The 20,367-nt window shown below is 37.3% G+C and overlaps 2 protein-coding genes across 4 annotated transcripts in view; one reads left to right on the top strand and one right to left on the bottom strand.

The window, feature by feature from the left end:
- The window catches only part of LOC121424589 (oxysterol-binding protein-related protein 9-like), a 50,997-nt gene extending 43,922 nt beyond the window's left edge, over positions 1–7,075 (bottom strand). The window contains exon 1 of the mRNA XM_041620331.1: positions 6,909–7,075. Within this exon, the coding sequence (XP_041476265.1) occupies positions 6,909–7,037 (129 nt within the window). The 5' untranslated portion in view covers positions 7,038–7,075. The remainder of the gene's footprint in view (positions 1–6,908) is intronic.
- On the top strand, positions 1,151–19,582 carry LOC121424590 (leucine-rich repeat-containing protein 42-like). 3 transcript variants are annotated; one of them, XM_041620337.1, is made up of 7 exons: positions 1,151–1,351; positions 8,159–8,564; positions 9,482–9,636; positions 11,413–11,531; positions 12,805–12,893; positions 17,186–17,393; positions 18,358–19,582. In XM_041620337.1, the coding sequence occupies exons 2-7, from the start codon at positions 8,166–8,168 to the stop codon at positions 18,909–18,911; spliced, it is 1,524 nt and encodes a 507-aa protein (XP_041476271.1). In that variant the 5' UTR covers positions 1,151–1,351; positions 8,159–8,165; the 3' UTR covers positions 18,912–19,582. The 3 variants fall into 3 exon arrangements, with proteins under 3 accessions (XP_041476271.1, XP_041476269.1, XP_041476270.1); XM_041620335.1 differs by lacking the exon at positions 1,151–1,351 and adding an exon at positions 7,173–7,559; XM_041620336.1 differs by lacking the exon at positions 1,151–1,351 and adding an exon at positions 7,173–7,655.
- The last annotated feature ends 785 nt before the right edge of the window (positions 19,583–20,367 follow it).

Genomic DNA, 20,367 nt, shown 5'->3' with positions numbered 1-20,367 from the left:
CAAAGTTATTGAGCTTTCAAAACAAGTTCCTTTAGGCAGCATTAAGGGTCTTGCTTTGAATAGTGCAGGCTTGTGGCAGGCCTGAGAGGAAAGATGGGCATAGATAGTACATGATTCATCTAATTTTGACAATGTATTATCACTTTGAAATTTTCCCAATTTCTAAAGTTTTCACACCATTTTCAAATTATATTTTCAGAATATTTCATTGAATAAAACAAATATGAGTAGAATGAGTGATCTTTTAAAGTCTTCTTCCTCTTCTTTTTTTTTTTTAAATAAATCTTTTTTTTCTTCATTATATCTATATATTTCTTTCCTTTTTCATTTTTCATTCTTTATTTCATTCCTTCCTACATTTCTTCATTTATCTAATAGCTTCCATTCTTTTCTATACTTTCCTCCTTCCTTCACACCAATAACAGCTTGAGGTGGAGGTGGGACGGATTGGGTATGGCCAGTAGATTACAGGCACACACAGCCAATCTTGGAGATTCTCTCCCATTTAGTCGATGTCCAGTATCATTCGCTTTTGCAGAAAATTTTGGTACCAAATTTCAGAGACAGTCTCCAGTTTGGCCTTTTGCGAAATCAATTTGTAATGACCTGCATTTAATAGAGAGATTACATCGGGCTTGGGACTTGCCTTTGGTCATGTTGGTGGCAAGCCAAAATGTGACAATCGAATTCCTCATGAAAAATTCTTCCGTTTCTTCACCGTCTACTTAAAAAAAAATCACCATCTACTTTTGAGTTCTAGTAATAACCATTTTTTTTATCCACCCATGGGCATGGTCATGAGCAGTAGCATACTTAGGATTTTCCACAGAGGGGGCAAAACAGTCCGCCGCAAAATTTGACATGCAAAAAGGTCTTCAATCATAAATAAAGGATTTCGTACCAGAAAAAGAATTGGCAAGCAAAAAAAAAAAAGGTCTTCAACCGTACCAGAAAGTAAAATAGCGTTGACTTGAACCGCTTATTTACGTAATTATAAATAATTGGTATAATACTAATAGTTATTTATTAGTATTATACCAATTATTGAACCGCTTATGTTTGACGTACTTCCGGCTAGCAATGCCGTCTTGACGAACAATTTATAGATAAAAATTATTATTTCACAAATACCAAAATTTATTATGTAATTATAAATAATTGGTATAATACTAATAGTTATTTATAATCACATAATAAATTTTGGTATTTGTGAAATAATAATTTTTATCTATAAATTGTTCGTCAAGACGGCATTGCTAGCCGGAAGTACGTCAAACATAAGCGGTTCAAGGGTCAACGCATATTTCTCTTGTTTACGTGTGGATTGAGGGTTCTACGCGGCATCAGTTAGGTAAGAAACATTTATATTTTTACATTTTTCTATTCTAACATGTTTTAAAACCTTCCTTCGCATTACTAGGCGTAGGAAGGTGTAAAAATCAATAAAATTCATAAACTTCACATATTTTTTGTTCAAAAGATGAATTTCCAAGGGAAATCCATCTTTCTTTTGGTCATTTTCTTATGCTTCTATGCGAAGAGTTTCAAGACGTCAATGATGAAGAAGTATAAGTCATTATTTTTAAAGTCATCATCATCATGATGCGTCCTCAAGACTAGCTCACAGATAGCCTGGAGGCGTCTGGGGAGTAAAAAACATTTACTTCGTGGGCTTACTCCCCAATGACGCCTGGAATTGGATCCATTTGGAGCCCAAATTCAGGTAAGTGGGCCCAAACCATATTAACCCCCCGTTAGTACTAAATTTCATTATATTTATTAAATAAATGGTACTAAATTTGAAAAAAAAAACATAGAGCACGAACGTACATGTAACTTACCCAGTCTGTTTACGTCGCCATTTTAGAATCATTTGTTATCAATAACAAGATACCACATGCGTGTAGATCTGCCAATTTTGATTTTAAAAAATACTTGAATCGGCCGATGAATATCATGAATCGTAAAATACTTTTTTCGGTCAAAAAATATAACACGTGCTAAATGACATTTTTGACTGAAACAAATATTTTACGATTCTTAATATTTATTAGCCGATGCAAGTATTTTTTAAATCTTAGACTGCAGCTCTACACGCGTGTGGTATCTTGGTATCGATAACAAAAGATTCTAAAATGGCGATGTAAACAGACTGGGGAAGTTACGCTGGTGCTCTTATGGTTTTTTTTTTAAATTTAGTACTATTTATTTAATAAATATAATGAAATTTAGTATGGTGGGACTACCACATATCGACCACCTCTTTTGAAACCGACCACCTTGCGTGCGTCAAAATTATTGCGTATTACAAACGATACGCGCGGGAGAGTAGGCGCAGTGTCCATAGAAACGGTAAGAATCGATTTTACGAGAAAAAATGGTCGGTTTCAAAAGACAGGTGCAAATGACCAAATGTAAAATTGTCGCATTTGTTGTTCGTCGATATATACGCGGATTGAATCGGAGTCGTCAAGCGAAATATGGGATTCTAATCTGCTCAATTTTCTGCACAAATGAGACGAAAACTGGGTAAAATTGATGAATATTTTCGCAGATACGGTGCTTCTTCTTCTTCTGGAAACAGTACAGTCCACCGTCTGGTGTATTGTCGTACTGGTGAAGTGCTTAGAAGATTAGGTGGTCGATAAGGGGTAGTTCCAACCATACTAACAAGTAACGGGGGGTTAATGGTTTGGGCCCATTTACGTGAATTTGGGCTCCAAACGTAACAGACAAGTGGTGATTTAGCCTAACGTTGATCATGGGAATCTCATCGCTACACAGAGATATTAAATGGGATCCAATTCCAGGCGTCATTGGGGAGTAAGCCCACGAAGTAAATTTTTTACTCCCCAGACGCCGCGCCTCCAGGCTACTCACACTCACAGACACAGAGTCACAATCTCACTCACTCATGAGCTCAGACTCAGTGTCCAAACGAAACACAATTTTTTAGGGCAACAGCCAACACCAGTCCTGGGGATTAACTTAACTGCCTTCTTGTTGACTTTGTTTTATTTTCTCATGTTGCTTTCTTGTTTTATCATTAGATAAAAAGCAAGCCTCCAAATTATACTGATTAAACAATACAATTTATACAATACAATACAATTTATACAATTTTTTAGGGCAACAGCCAACACCAGTCCTGGGGATTAACTGCCTTCTTGTTGACTTTGGTCTAAAGCTCTTGAAGAAAGGGGTACAATTGATGTAATCTATTTAGATTTTATGAAGGCCTTTGACAAGGTACCTCACCGTCGACTGCTTGAAAAGGTCAGTAGTTTTGGTATAAATGAACATGTGGTTAGTTGGATCGAGGCATTCCTTGTTGGAAGGAGACAGAGGGTGTGTGTGAATGGCGAGTTCTCAAGTTGGGGTCATGTAGAAAGCGGAATTCCGCAAGGGAGTGTCCTTGGCCCTGTGTTATTTTTGTTATACATCAATGATCTTCCAGACGTTGTTACTGAAAGTAATGTTTATCTTTTTGCTGATGATACCAAGATATTCAAGTTTATAAGAGATCAGAATGATTGCAATTCACTCCAGAGAGATCTTGACCATCTGAAATGCTGGTCAGAAAAATGGCTGCTGAAATTCAACCCCAAGAAATGTAGTGTACTCTCTATTGGTAACACGCAAGACCAGCAGGAAGCTTTTCCATACACATTAATGAATGATGCGCTTGAACATGTCACCTCCGAAAGGGACTTGGGTGTTGTAATTGATGATAAACTCAGCTTTGAAGAACACATGCAATCAAAAATAAACAAGGCCAACAGGCTTATGGGCTTGATCAGACGAACTTTTGTTTATCTTGACAAAAATAACTTTGCTCTGTTATATAAGTCGCTTGTCCGACCACAAGTTGAGTATGCCCATGCTGTGTGGAACCCTATACTGAAGAAACATATACATGCATTAGAGAACGTACAAAGAAGGGCAACAAAATTAGTCCCTGAATTAAGGAAGCTTTCCTATCCACAACGACTTAAACGGTTAAAAATCCCAACTCTGGCGTATCGAAGAGTTAGGGGTGATATGATTGAAACATATAAACACTTTAATAGTTATGATCAATGTACAAAACTTAATCTAGAAGAAAAATATAGTGAACATACCAGGGGTCACAGTAAAAAATTGTTCATACCAAGGACAAAGACCCAAAAATATAGGAATTCTTTTTATGTTAGAATACGTAAGACATGGAACAGCCTAAATAATGATGTTGTCACTGCACAGTTTTGAAGCTGCCCTGGATAGATGCTGGAAAAATGAGCCAATAAAATATGACTACGAAAGCCCTGTTCCCGGAAGTGAGCCAGCCATCTTGAGGAGGAAAAACCTAGAACTGAATACAGAGGCATAACATGCCTACATTCAGAAACTTCCCTAGGTAGGTAGTAAGCTTTTTCGATATACCGGTATTAGTAATACCGTTCGGTATGAAAGTCATACCGGTATGGATACCGCCGTTGAAATTTCAATACCGAAATACCGTCATACCAAAAGTTGAAAATATCATACCGGTATTTTCTTCTGTATTGTCGTTTATGGGTATTTTTACAGTAAAATTAAGCCAAAACAATAAGTTCTTTGGCTCTCTCAACGTATTTAATGAAATCAGAATCCAATAATCTAACCTCGAAATGAATACATCGCCCCTTAACTACTGTCTGAGCTCCGTTAGCCGCTGCATAAGGCCTCGGCCCCACCGCTACTGATACCGGGTGCATGTCCGCTCAGCTCCATGCACTCGTGTACACAGCTACAGTAAACAACGAAGTCGACCGAGACGGAGAGCATTTCATGAAGAGTTTTTTTCAGTGGTTTCAACAACAGATTTGCTTTCCGCCAATCACATGCGAGGGTTTCATAGCTTGTATCATCCCTCTACACAAACAAAATCACTGACAAAACTCTTTTTGAAACACTCCCTAGCCTGCCTTTTGACCACGTGGTGTATTGCGGGCTTCAACAAAGTATCAACCTTGGCTTGGGGCGTTGACAGACAAACCACAGGGATTAACACTTGTTTTTTCTTTATGCAAGTTTTTTTTTTCTCGGACTGCTCTTAACTTGTATCAATGGGAATGTCCACTGAGTTTTTTTTTTTTTTTTTTTTGGGGGGGGGGTGCTGTGCATTGACAGACAAACCACAGGGATTAACACTTTTTTCTTTATGCAATGTTTTTTTTCTGGACTGCTCTTGACTTGTTTCAATTATGACAAGTTTACTTTTATACTATAAGCCTGCTACAAAAACCGTCTGACCCCCCCCAAAAAAAAATAATAATAAATAAATACATAAAGAAAAAAATAATACATTAATGAATAAATAAATTAAATATGAAAATAAAAAGACAGAAAATGTTGATAAAATTAACAGGAAAAAATGTTACGCCATCCCTCTTTGTTTATTTTGATCTGTGAAGTGATTGTAAATGGAAGAAAGTGGCTGAGAATATTTGTGTGATTTGTGATGGGTGTTGTATCCGTTTTGTGCATGTGCGGTCATGAATAAAATAAAATTAATTATTGGATTGATTGTATGATGGTCTCGTGGCGTGATAAGATGTTGATCAACTAAAATTTGGCATGTGTGAAAGATGAAATTGACAAAAAAGAGGGGAAGATCGAGATTCGGAGAAGAGGAGGATGTTGATTGTTCGTGGTAAGAGAGGGGTGGTGACGGGGAGAGAATGGGCCGATGGGAAAGAGAGAGTGAAGAATTAAGGGGCTGGGGAGATAAAGAAAAACAAAAGCAAGAAAAAATGAGTGAGAAAGAGGCAGCCGGGGATAAGAAGTTTAGGGGGGTTACTTTTAGACAACGTGGAGATTCACAAGAGGGGGGGGGGGGTTCAACACAATGGACATTTATAAGAAAAGTTATGTACGAGACGTCAAAATTTGAGGTCAACAAACTGAACCTTCGACGAACACGTGTTGATGTGAGTGGTAAACAAAAGGGGCGAATCTGAATGTGAATGAGTGGGGTCAGACCGGTGAAGGGAAAATCACGCATATATCCTTGACAGTTTTAGCAGGGAATTTTGGTGCTTGGAAGTTAGGGCATGTACACACGTTTAGCAAAGTAAGTAGCAGTGAGTTTGTGCCGTGTAGCATTTGGCAACTTGACTTATTGATTTCGTACCATGTGCTTGCTGAGATAATTTTGCACACATGCACAGGTAATTCACAGCTCTCGTTGGGGAGAGAGCATGATCGTATAACTTTTGGTAAAGAAAGAGAAAGTTTTTGTCAATGAGAACGGACCATGCTGAGCATTCCTCAGCTGACCACAAGCATCCCCTCTTTATCCGAAGCCATATCAGGGCAAAACAAATATTGGACACCGTTTGTACAATAAATTGGGAATTTACTCGGTATTAGTCGGTATACCGGTATTGAAGCTATTAGTAATACCGGTATTGAAAATATCAATACCGAAAAAGCTTAGTAGGTAGGTTATCTTCTCATGTTGCTTTCTGACATTAGATAAAAAGCAAGCCTCCAAATTATACTGATTAAACAATACAATTTATACAATACAAATACAATACAATTTATACACGGTTTTAGGGCAACAGCCAACACCAGTCCTGGGGATTAACTGCCTTCTTGTTGACTTTGTTTTATCTTCTCATGTTGCTTTCTTGTTTTATCATTAGATAAAAAGCAAGCCTCCAAATTATACTGATGCCACACGCACACTCCAGAGAAAACAGGCAGGTCACGGACCGGTCGCAGCCGCGGCACGCACCGGCCGGCACATCACTCGAGCCTGCGGTGCCCAATTAATTTTCCCTTTCGAGTGGGTTGTGAATAGTTAACAGTAATGACTCCAGTTGTTTATTTATTACAGTTTAAATCTAATTTGCGATTAAATTATAAAATGAAATACTCACTGTATAGTAGGATAGTAGACCCGTCTGCTGATCTAACACAAACCAGCGATACTGCCATCCTTTCATGACATTTGTCCATTTGCTAAGTGGTCCCTCAAGTCCAAGGGCGTTTGGCCTGGCCGACGACATCTTGAAATGCCAAACTGAATGTTACAGCGCCATCTCTAGTTTGTTTCAGGATAGCCCGCAACTTTTGAAAGGGATTTTCCCTTCGCGAAATATGACGGCGGAGCGCGCGCTTTGTTTATGATTCTGCGCTTGCGAATAACATTCTAAAAAAAAGTCTTTACAATTGGATCTTTTTAAGTCTCCAGTATTAAGCCGGAAGCAATCACCGAGTGTGTGCCCATGTTGGATGTATTATACACAAGAAGAAATTGAAAAGTGAAATCGCCACGGGCCGGAGCTCGGAGTCGGAGAACGTCAGGGAGGACAGCACAAATACCAGACACAATTGACAGGGAGGAGTAAAATCAACGGCAACGGCCTGCCCTAATAGTAGTGGTGCCTTTAGGCTTAACCGCGGTAGCACAGCCCCAAAGAGGAACATGATAACATCCCCGTGGCTAAGGGTGCTTAAATAACGTGTATCTTGGCCTTGGGTTTGGGATGCCGGATGAGTCTAAGCGTAAAGCCTTTACTACTACTAGCGTAAGTCTATAGCCCAGCCCATGCAGTGGTAGAGCCTCATGAATGTTACTGAAATTGGCTGGGGCAATTAGCTTAGCTTAGTGAGAATTATACAAGGTGAGACTGATATGCGATGTTGAATTTTAACTGTAATGTAAGATTAATTTTCTTACAAACTTTTAAGTTTAAAGTGAAGTGTTGAGGTCTAAGTGTTTTTCATGCATATTATTAATAATAATAATATTATTGTCAGGGCCTAATGAAAAGTGAATTTCCCCTCTCCCAGCCCGGCCCAGTCTGGTATCATGACAGTTCCTGCTTATCTCGCTCTTGACTTGTTCAGTTCACCTGTTCGGCAGGTGGCACTGCAGAAATTAAGTCTGAGCTGAGATATTTAATTTCTGGAGGGGTTGAAAATATGCAAGTTACTGACTGAGAATTATCAGGTTTAAGGGTTAGGAATTTAGGATATTAGATTTATATTATGTAGACTGTACTGTAGTGTAGAGTGTAGACATCTTTCTGAAATCATGTAGGGAGGTTAAGCTGGAGAAACAAATTAAGTTCATTTTGACCTCATATTCCACACAATTCAAATTGTTAAAATTATTTGATTTCAGAACCAGTATGGCATTTGAGGCATTTCCATCTGATGCCGTTGAATCCTTCAACGATCCTGGAATCTACTACGTCCATGAAAATGGAAAGTTGCGAAGTCCTCCAGGACTGGGACACACCTCGCATACTGCTAGTACACCCTTCTCCGATTCAGGACTGCCCAAACTTGCCCCCTTCAACATTGGGGTGAGCCCCTCTGACGGAGCCACATGCTTCATACCCCGATCCTTGTTTCAACAGGTGATCAACTTTGTGGCTCGGAATCTTTGGAGAGTGGAGTCTTTGGTGGGCTTTCCGGATATTGTCGGGGAGCAACTATTTGAAGCAGCGCAGTCCCAGGGCATATTCACCAACAAGCAGCTAAGGTTTTCCGGTTTAAGGCTTTTCGTAGAAGCTTATCCCACTGAGGTGAATATCCTATCATATAGAAATCCCCCTTTTTTAGAGAGAGAGATTTACATAATATATGAAGGTTGGATTGTATGCACTGAGTTTCTTTTAACTTTTATGTTCAAAATAGAAATAATGTACTAGTATTAGCAATCTTCAAAGCTACATGACACCTTCAAATTCACCTTTTTATTCTGCTCATGCAGGCTGCTACATAACTTTTTAGAAGCACTTGCCTAGTTTGGCAAGTAAATTTTCAAATAGTTGGAATGTACTTGCCCAAATATCTATTTTACTTGCCCGAAAAATCCTTTAAATAAACCATTGACCTTTTTCTCTCTTTTGACATGAAATGATCTACCTGCCTTGACCAAAATTAGGGTCAATATATCAACCCTATATTGGTCATTCTACTGTGAGAATTTTGCTTGCCCAATTCGGGCAAGTAGTTTTGGTCTTTACTTGCTCGACTCCAACTTTTACTTGCCCCGGGCAATTGGGCAAGTGCTTATGTAGTATCCTGCTCATGGAAGGTTGTTGGTCATTAAAGTAAGAAAATGAGAATCGTGTCACTGAAATTTTGTTGAGAAACCATTAAAGAATAAAACACTTATGTATTGATTCTGTTCGTAAGAGATTTTATTTTGGTCACAATCGAGCAGCTGCCCCATATGCCTTAAAATTCTTTTAAAAAAATTTGAAAATGATTTTGCCTTGTGTATCATCAGGCACATTATTTACACTCCAATGAAAAAATATATGTTCACTCATCATGAAATGAATCAGTGAGAATTCATGAAATTCATGATTACATCAAAATTTAAAATGAATCATAACCCTTTCATTTTTGGATGTATGTTTCCTTTCCTTATATGTCAGAATTAATTTGACATCAGCATGTTGCTAATGATATAAATAAAATTGTTCTCTTTCAGATGTTGTCCAGCCTAAACCTCAGAGGGAACCAGACATTCCTGGATGGCTTTATTGATGAAATCGTGCTCTTCTCTGGTCTCTTGGAGGTTGACCTTGGAGAATGTAGCCTGGGAGAGGATCATCAAATTTGGCCTCATATTGGTAGCTTACCATGGTATGTTGTAGTATCAGTGTTTAACGTAGAATCCCCGGGGGGGGGGGGTGATTCCATGCTAGAAAAATCAGCATTTTTGACATTTTTCAACCTGCTATCCAAACAAATAAGGAACTTGAACTTGTTTTTGTGGTAATAATAAGTACTAGTGAATAGTCATGTAAAAATTGACAATCATCAGAAAAATGACATCATTTGATGAATTAAAGGAGAAAATGTTTCGCGTTGTTAGGGACATTTCCCCGGTGGGGTCACTCAATATGACTTGGGGACCGCATGACCGTTACCAAAATCGCGGGAAAAGGGGTCAATTTAACGGAACGTCCGCGGACAGAACACTCCTTGAAGTAGTGAAAATAGGGGTGCTCACCGTCCTCGATCTGATGGAAATAGGGGTCAGGAAAAAGGGGAGAACAATTACGGGACGTAAAATCCATCGCCGAGTCACCAGCCGCAGAGGGGGCGCGCATCATGCTCTGTATCTTTATATGGACAACTCTACATTTATTTTTACAAAGAATTCTACTTTTTTTATTTTTCAAGAAAAATAAAGTTCTTTTGGATTATTGTATCAGTATGACTTGGCTCTTGGTCATCTTCAAGAACTGAGCACTCTGACGCCTGTGTTGCAATTTCCTCTAATGAGGAAAGGGTGTTAAATGCCCTGTCCCTGAAATACGGTAAATAGGGGTAAACTTGCGAAATGGGCAAAAGTGTCCTTACAATCTTATAATTAGGGGTGTTTCAAGGTACCATTTTACCGCAAGTTTGTCCTTGTTTTGCGTGAAAATAGGGGGGTAAATTTCACAAAATGTCCTTGACATTGACTGCAATAGGGGGTCACAGTAACGGTCATACGTGTCCCCCTCTGCGGCTAAGTGACCCCACCGGGGACATTTCTCTATGACACACAACATTTTTACCTTTAATTCACCCATAATCAAACAGTTTTTGTTTGTTATCAGTTTTTCACATGGCTACCTACTATAACTATATCATTGACAGCAAAGAAAATTTTATCACTCAAGCATTCAGCTACGAGACTAGAAATTGTTGAAAAGTCCTGTTCGAGACATATGGAATCGCCGAGCCGGGTCCAATTGCATGAAACAATCTTTGCAATAATCATCTTTCTTGTCGCTGATTTATCATGATGCATCGTATGGAACTCCTTTTAGATAATTACCTGCAAACATAGCCTATTTCTTTCATCATTTAAGATGAACAAAATTGTGCTTTATAAAATGATGTAATGCCTTCTGAAATAAGATTAAAAATCAAATTAAAAAGGTAGCTAACATTAGTAACAAAGTTATATTCTCATATATTTTAGAAATGCGCCTTATACAGCGTATCATAATAAATGGGCGATGTAAGAGATGGTCCATAGAAAGATGCTTTCATGCAATTGACCCCATTTTTCTGTATTTTAGTTGTTTTTTTCACTGCATTCACTATGAACATGGAATTGACGGAAAATGCAGTTTTCAGTCAAAAACATTGGAAGTACAAAGAATTCATTGAAAATCATGAAAATTGATCAAAGCAGAATCTAATGAAGCTTTGCATTTAAATTTGCCCATCAAACCTTTTCACAGTGTTGAGCATGTTTTTCAAGTTTATCTGCATTATTAATCAAATCGAACCAACAAGGTGTTTATCGCAGTGCCTGTCAGCATACAATTATAGACTCATTTTAATAAATACATGTACATCATCATTTTAGAGTCTAATTTTTCTAATATACAGATCTATATTACACTTCTATCTTTTCAGCCTTCAGAGACTTGGACTTAGAAAAACTGGCCTTAGTGATGGAATTATGCAGAAACTTACAACACCCCTGAGATTAATGGGTAAAGGACCAAAAGGACTTCAGGTCTTGGACTTGTCAGGTATGTTCATCTTCTCTAGTTTTAGCTCCTGTTTTATCAAGACTTGTAATAGATTGATTTTGATCAATATCAAGCTGAATCAGTGTTTCCACAGCTCCAAAATAAATTTCCCGAAATTGGATTCCAAATTTCCTGAAATTCATAAATATTTCCTGGAATTTTCAAGTTTGATTTTAACGAAAATCGGGCAATAATATAACGAGCGTAAATTTGTTCCAGGTGGCAAAAATCAGGGAATTTAGCGTTTTTTTGTCCCCGCCCTCTTTAAAAATAGGAACAACATTACGAAATGTGAGCGGGGAGCGCGAGCGAAACATTTTGAGCTACGTATGGTTAAAATCATGTAGATATAACATGAATATTAATAGTTGCTATATTTAATTGTTGTTTCATCGTAATTTTCGGATTTCCCGGAATTTCCGGGAATTTTTTCATTTCCCGGAAATTACCTGGAAAACGTCTGGATTTCCCGGAATTCGGGTAATTTCCTTCAAAGTGGAAACACTGAGCTGAATTTACACCCCTGAGATTAATGAGTAAAAGTCCAAAAGGACTTCAGGACCTGGACTTGTCAGTTATGTTCATCTCTAGATTTCATCTGTAAAATTGTTAATTTCTCCGTCTTACAAGATTTCAAAACCAGCAAAATCTTGCTGATAATTATTGTACAATGCCTATTTAGCTTGTTGTACGCAAGCATATGGGAGGCCTATAAATGTGCAACATTCCGTACCATCCAAAATGTACCGTTGCATCACTTAGGAGGTGATGTCAGTCACAATATGATTCAAATCATTGCGCTCAGTTAACAAATGCAGGAGCAATGCACGTAGGGTCCACTAGCTAAATGTGCTCTGCATCTCAGGATATGACGCTTGCTTTTGGGATTTTGCTTTTCACTTTCAATAATTATTTATTTTTAGAGATTAACGTAGGAAAAAAAATCGATTATTTTCTTCAGTTTTGCTAAATTCAGTGAAAGAAGGAGACAGTCTATTCCAGGAGCCGTAGAAGGGGGGGGGGTCTAGGAGGGGGCTTCAGCCTTCCACTTTTTTCCAAAACCGTGGACAAAAACCTAAAAAATGGCCATAAGATTGTGATTTTTTACAGTCAGCCCCCCTCCCCCACTTTGAAAACCATTCTGCAGCCCCTGTATTTCAACAAGATGTAGTCAAGTTGAATAGAGCATCTTTCTTGCAACTCGTGCAAAATCTTGTACCACCACACTCATGCCTGTGAGCTATTTACATTGATTTGATTTGATTCATTTCAGGAAATGGATTGGTAACAGACCGCAGTGTACGATTCGTGAAGGCATTTCATCATCTAGAAGCTTTGGATGTCACCGGCTGCTGTATCTCTGTGAGTCTAGTCTCAACTGTAAATTAATATTGTCCAATGACAAAAGAAAGCAACTCTGATTTTTTTCCCATTTTTTTTCTTCATTCGGGATGTTTTTTGAATGCTCTACATGATGCTAAGGAGTTAGAGTCTCGATCGTCCCCAATTTCTGAAATATAAATGCATCAAAAGCAACTATTTCTATGTATTTGCACATAAAACAATGCCACATTTTCTATATTTACTAAGAATCTCATTACACGGAGTTGCTTCCTTTTGTCACTGAATGAGGGGGATGGGGATCGAAACTCATGTTTTATAGATAATAATGATAATAATGATAATGATGATTATAATAATAATAATGATTATAATAATAAAAATGATAATAATAAAAAGGATTATAATAATAATAATAATTATTATTAATAATAATAGTAATAGTAATAATAATAATAATAATGATAATAATAATAATAATGGTATATTTACCCAGGGTAGACACTCCAGTTCCTAAAACTGTTTTCCCAGCGGGCCCTGCTGTTATTACCCCGTCTAAGCTAGGCTACCTATTCAGGTGCACACAGCTTTTTGAGGAATTACTTCCTGCCGGTACCCATTTACCTCACCTGGGTTGAGTGCAGCACTGTGGATGAATTCCTTGCTGAAGGAAACTACGCCATGGTTTGGATTCGAACCCACGACCCTATGTTTCAAAGTCCGGAGACTAATCCACTGGGCGACGATAATTAGAGAGTTAACAGAAATCGCTCTCTTGACCTTCACGAGTGGGTACAGGGGGCATTTTACTTCTACAAAGTACACATTTTATACACATTATTTGGCTGACAAGTTTACTGTCATAGATATTCAAAACTTTTAAGAAAAACTTTTTAGTTTTGAGTGTGACTATGCATAATTTCAATAAGGTTATATAACATTGATTGCGGTTTCATTTCAATATAATGTAACTCAATTTTTTTGTCCTTGGGAAAATTTGTAGTGGGTTTTTAAAAGCATATTATAAGATAACATTTACAAACTTATGGAATAGAAACAGAAATACAGAAACAATGCATCATTGCAAATGGTTCATTTCCAATTTAGTCCAGGATAGGCCCCATAGGAACTTGACCAAACCTCGTTTTTTTATATATACAATATTTTTTGATGGTTTCTTGTCAATTCGAGGGTGCTGATTACGAATCTGGATGATGCCACTCGTGGAACTTTGAGATTTTTTCGCAAATTGGTAAAATCCAATATGGCCGCCAAAATATGCAAATTACCCATGAAAATCCTTAAATTGTCCACACATTGGCTATGAAATGCATAAAATCGTGTGGCAGGAGTAAAATACTATCTGAAAAAATAATTTTTGACAAAATATCTATTTTCCTGATATTCAAAATGGCCGCCATAGTCCATTGTATACTCTATTATGTACAGTATGAATAGGGAAAACTAATTTTCACAAAAACTAGCACTAAACCGCAAAAAAAAATCGCGATGTATGAAGGAAGTAATATATGCAAATCATCATTACTACGAGATATATCATTTATTATGTCATATATGGGGACATTGCTGTATTTTGATATTTAAAATAGCCGCCACTGGCCCAATGAGTATTATGTATAATGCAATGGCCAGGGCCAAAAAATGACAAGAGTGAGCACCAAAATGCATATTATTAAGATAAACGAGTGGAATACTGACTAAAAACATCATTGCCATTAATATGCAATTTATGTCATTGTGATAAATGCTGTATTTTGACATTCAAAATGGCCGCCATAGCCCCTATTATCATGTACAATGCGAATGGAGAAACTAATTTTCACAAGAGTGAGAATCATAAAATGCATATAACTGTGATATATACGAGTAAAAATATTGTCTTAAACATGATTTCTAACTAAATACATCACATATTGCTCGTGGAGGTAATAAATGCTGTACTTTGAAATCCAAAATGGCTGCCATAGGTCCTAAAGTATTGTGTACATTGTAACATGGGACATATAACTTTGTCAGAATTTGGCTTTGCTTGACTCTAAATATTGCATATGATTGTGAATTGTGAATTGTGAAAGGGTGAAATATTGTCTAAAACCATGGTTTCTTACGAGATATATCATATCATGTGTAATTAAGTTGATAAATGCTGCATTTTTAAATTGAAAATGGCCACCATAAGCCCTTATCGTATAAAATACAATTTGAGTGGAGACAAATGTTCACAAAAGGGGCTTATGGCAGCCATTTTTAATGTTGAAATACAGTATTTATCACCTAGATTACATAAGATATGATATATTTTGTTATAAATCATGTTTTCAGACAATATTTCACTCATACATCACCATTTGGCCAAGCATAACCAAATTCTGTTGAAATAATTTGTTCCCATTCACATTGTGCATAATACCATAAGGGCCTGTAGCGGCCATTTTGACTTTCCAATAACAGCATTTATCACCTAACTGGCAGAATAAATGATATATCTTAATAGAAATTATGCTTTCAGACAATATTTTACTCATATATCACTATTATGGTGCTCACTCTTCTGAATATTGGTTTCCCACTTCACATTGTACATAATACTGTTAATGTCTATGGCGGCCATTTTGAAAGTCAAAATACAGTATTTAACACAAACTTGAAACCTGAATGATATATTTCGTTAGAAAATATGTTTTTAGAAAGTATCCCATCAATTTATCACATAAAATATGCATTTTAGTGCTCTCTCTTGTGATTTCTTTGCTTCTCTTTCTCATTGTGCATAATACTTTTAGGGCCTTTGGCAGCCATTTTGAATATCAAAATAAAACATTCATCACATACATGGCATATTAATAATATATTTCGTTAACAATTATGTTTTTAGTCAGTATTCCACTCGTTTAATCTTAATAATATGCATTTTAGTGATCACTCTTGTGAATTTTTTGGCCCCCATTGCTATTGTACGCAAAACTGTTTGGGCGAGTGGCGGCTATTTTAGATATCAAAATACAGAAATGTTCCCATATATGACATAATAAATGATATATCTCGTTAGTAATGATGATTTGCATATATTACTTCGTTCGTACATCTCGATTTTTTGCAGTTTAGTGCTCATTTTTGTGAAAATTAGTTTTCTCTATTCATATTATACATAATACAATATACAAGGGCCTTTGGCGGCCATTTTGAATATCAGGAAAATAAATAGTTTGTAAAAAATTATTTTTTCAGAGAGTATTTCACTCCTGCCACACAATTTCATGCATTTCGTAGCCAATGTGTGAACAATTTTAGGATTTTCATGGGTAATTTGCATATTTTGGCGGCCATATTGGATTTTGCCGATTTGCGGAAAATGCTCAAGGTTACACGAGTGGCATCATCCAGATTCGTAATCAGCACCCTCGAATTGACAAGAAACCATCAAAAAATATTGTATATATAAAAAAACAAGGTTATGCCTCTTCTATCCTGGACTAATTTGTCTAATGCCAATTTGTCCAATTGCCAACTTGTCTAGTATCATTTGGTCCCAGTTCGTCCACTATCCACTTGGTCTAATTGCCATTTCATCCAATCACCATTTGGTCTAATAACCAGTTGGTCCAATAGCCATTTAGTCCATATACCATTTGGCCTAATTGGACTAAGTGTTAAGTGTGCAAAATGAATGAAAATGAAATGGATATTAGACCAACTGGTTATGAGACGAAATGGCGATTAAACAAAGTGATGACTGGACCAAATGGTTGTTAGGCGAAAAGTTGATGGACGGAATGGCATTAGACTAAATGAAAGTAGACTATTTGGTGAGTGGACGAGTTGGCAGTAGACGAATTGGCAATTTACCATTGCAATCATCAAAAACACATATCAACAATCTCCTTTTCATTAAATACAGTTAACATAGATTTGCATGTATATGTTGTTGATATCTTTATTGTACAATGTAATATAAATATGTGAATGGTGGCTCAGTGGTAGAGCATCCACCTCATGAACAGAAGGTCATGGGTTCAATCCTCGGTGGAGTCATATCAAATACCTTTAAAAATCTGTCCGCCTTCTTGCTAGGTTCTCAGCATTTAAAGATTGGAGATTTAGCATTATGTTATGCAGGGCCCACTGGTAGAGCAGTTTCCAAACTGAAGCGGCTACCCTGGGTAAATAAAACTTTATTATAATTTTTTAAATGTTTTTTATATTTTTTATTATTGAATAGTTGAATAAAATCAAATCAAAAGCATGACACGGTACTTATTGCTTGTAAATACATCCTTTCCTTTGAACGTTAGCCTCATGGATTGAAGCAGCTACAGACTGAACTAACACTGAGACATCTTCATGACGATGAGATAGATGATGAGGAACTGGATACCTTCTGTAGACCGGTAGAGAACATTGGCTGGGCATCCAAGGTCATTGATGAATGGATCAATGAAACCAAGTTCATCACTGGGCAGAAGAATGTCCCTCAAGGGTGTCCAAAGGCCAGAAAATTCTGTAAGTGATGTTTACTCACCGGTAAAATTTTCCTTCACCCTGTGCTGTAGGTGGGCTAATATGGCAAGTTAGCCCCAAATATAGTACGGAGTAAAGCTTCACCCACTTTCTTTCTACACAGCAGTTTTGCGAAGTGGGCCAACCCCACCTATAGTATAGGATTATTTTGCCCTGCAAAATAGCAGGGTTAGTCGAGCAATTGCGGTGTTTAGTGTGAAAGTCTGGGGTTAAGAGTCGCTATGAGAAAAGAAACACGGCCAAGCCAAACAGAATGCCCAAGGTATGCCCTAGGAGCAACGGAACAAGCTCTGTTGTCAAATCAGAGATAAGGGCTCATATAATTGGTTACCAATATTTCAAGATTACTTAAATTTGTTTGAGAAAAGCAATCATATCCTTAGCCAGGTTAGGCAGAAAATTTGGCTTGTGAGAAAAGAAAAAATAATGATTGTAAGTTGTTAGGAAAACATTGAGAAAAGTCTAATAAGCATATTCTTGTCTCGATTGTGCAACATTAAGATTTTTTTTTACACGAAACTGATGATGCATGAATTATAGTTAAAGGGGTTCTCTTTGTCAAAATGTGGTTTTTGCTGACAAAAATGATTGACCACAGAGATTTGCTTTGTCAAGAATTTGAAAGTAAAACATAAAAAGGTCATCAACTAAAAAAAATTGTTAACATTTTGGTATTTTATTTGAAATGTAGCTTGTCAAGGAGGTATGTGTAATGTCCTGTCACCCCCCCCCCATCAAATCCCTGTTTAATGATATCTGAGGGTTTTTTTTTTTTTTTTTTTTGCAACAGCATTTTGATCTCTCTTATGGGGAGAAAATATACTCCAAATCTTGTCTTTTGTTTTCTTATTATATTCCTCATAACATACAGCTGAGATAATATTTTCAACATCCTCCTTTCCATCATCTTAAATTGTTCACTTATGTCGTCTGTTTTTCACAATAGATTCCTCTAAAAGCAAGCATCTTGGATTCATGGATGTCAGCATCAAAACAACCTTACCAGTCTCTACCTCATCTCCGATTCATATCAGACTAGTGAGAACTGATAAAGACATAGTATCCATGAAAGAACATTGGCACCAGTCTGGTGAGAAGGTACAGATGAGGTTGAAAGACACCGGACTTCCATCGACCATGGCTTCGGAGAGGTTCGCTGCGGAATCACAAGGAGAAACAACTGTTGATAGAGGACAAATGTTGGGAAATCATGTGCTATGCGTTTCAAACCAAGGGCCATCAAATTTGTCTCCATACACAGAAGAAGAAAGTATGTGTGGTAGACTGAAATCAGGGTTAAAGGTCAAACTGAAAAGGAAGCGGAAGAGGTGTCAGATTGAGGACGAAACGAAGAAGAGCGCTGCTCATGGTGACCTTGAAGATGATGACAGAGACTTGATGAATAGCTACCTCAATATAAGAAGTGATGGAGATGTTGAGCTTGATAAGACAAGAGATAGGTCCAAACTGATGAGAGCAATGGATTCTTCTCACTGGTAGTAGCCATGTTAATATAGACCTGATTGATGGTGGAATGCTCCCCAAGAAGTGGAGAAAATATTACATGATGGAGATGTTGATCTTGAGAAGACAAGAGGAAGATCCTAATCTGATGAGAGCAATGGATTCATTACACTGGTAGTAGACTTGCTTTCTTAATAGAGACCAGATTGTTGCTGGAATGCCCAGGGAGTGGAAAAAGTGCATTGCATGATGGAGATTCAGATCTTGAGAAGAAAAGAGATTGATCCAAACTGATGAGAGCAATGGATTCATCTCACTGGTAGAAGTCATGTTGATAAAATCCTGATCGATTGTGGAATATTCCCCAGGGAGTGGAGAAAGTTTATTACATGATGGACATACTGTAGATATCGATGAAAAAAGAGATAGATCCAAACTGATGAGAGCAATGCATTCATATATCACTGGTAGTATTCTTGTTGGTAGAGACCTTGTTGATGATGGAATTCCCCCCAGGGATTGGAGAAAGTGCATTTCATGATGGAGATGTTGATCTGGAGAAGAGACGAGATATATCCAAACTGATGAAAGCAATCCAATCATTTCATGGATAGTATATACAGGTATACATGTTGATAGAGATCTGGGTCCCGTCTTACAAAGAGTTGCGATTGATGCGATCAACCTCAACTATGGACAGCCAGCAATGTCTACATCTATGTTTGTTCAAAATATTTTCCAACTATGATGTATATCCATGCATTCATTGTTTTCTTGAAAATTCACTGAGCTGCTCTTTGTTTACAAAGGACATTGTGCAAATTTCCTGTATAAAAAAATGACACTGATGGTTTTCCATAGAGTTATGATTGATTAGATCAATCGTAAGTCTTTGTAAGATGGTGCCCAGATTGAGATAGCCCATCTAGAAATTAGACAGAGATTTTAGACCAAGAATTCATAAAAATGAATGGAAAGATAAAATGGAAGGAGACTCTTAATATTGAGAACAAAAATTGTCTCACAAAAGGAACCCTGGAGATAAAGGTGAGGTGAAAACAGCTACCTCAAGATAACAAATTATGGAGATTAAAAATGATGAGATAAACAATTTTCTCACTAATAAGTAACTAGAATTACCATGTGTGATGATCAGTGACAAGTACATCACAGGGGCCGCGGAACCGGGGAGCTGGGGGGCTTCAGCCCACCCCCCCCCCCACTTTTTTCCAAAACCGTGTACAAAAACGTAAAAATGACCATATAATTGTGATTTTTAGCATGGTCAGCCCCCCCCCCCCACTTTGAAAACCGTTCTGCAGCCCCTGCATCATGATAAAAGACCACAAGGGGAACCACAACACATGGCCCGTACGGTTTAAATTTTGGCAGCCAAATGTGATGGCAATTCCTATAATCAAATGATTATAATCATTGCTTGCAAATGGTTTTAGAACCATAAATGTAATAGTTTTCTTCAATATTAAAACAT

The sequence above is a fragment of the Lytechinus variegatus genome, chromosome 11, assembly GCF_018143015.1.
Source record: "Lytechinus variegatus isolate NC3 chromosome 11, Lvar_3.0, whole genome shotgun sequence".
NCBI lineage: Eukaryota > Metazoa > Echinodermata > Echinoidea > Temnopleuroida > Toxopneustidae > Lytechinus > Lytechinus variegatus.
This window is presented reverse-complemented; position numbering and strand designations above follow the sequence as displayed.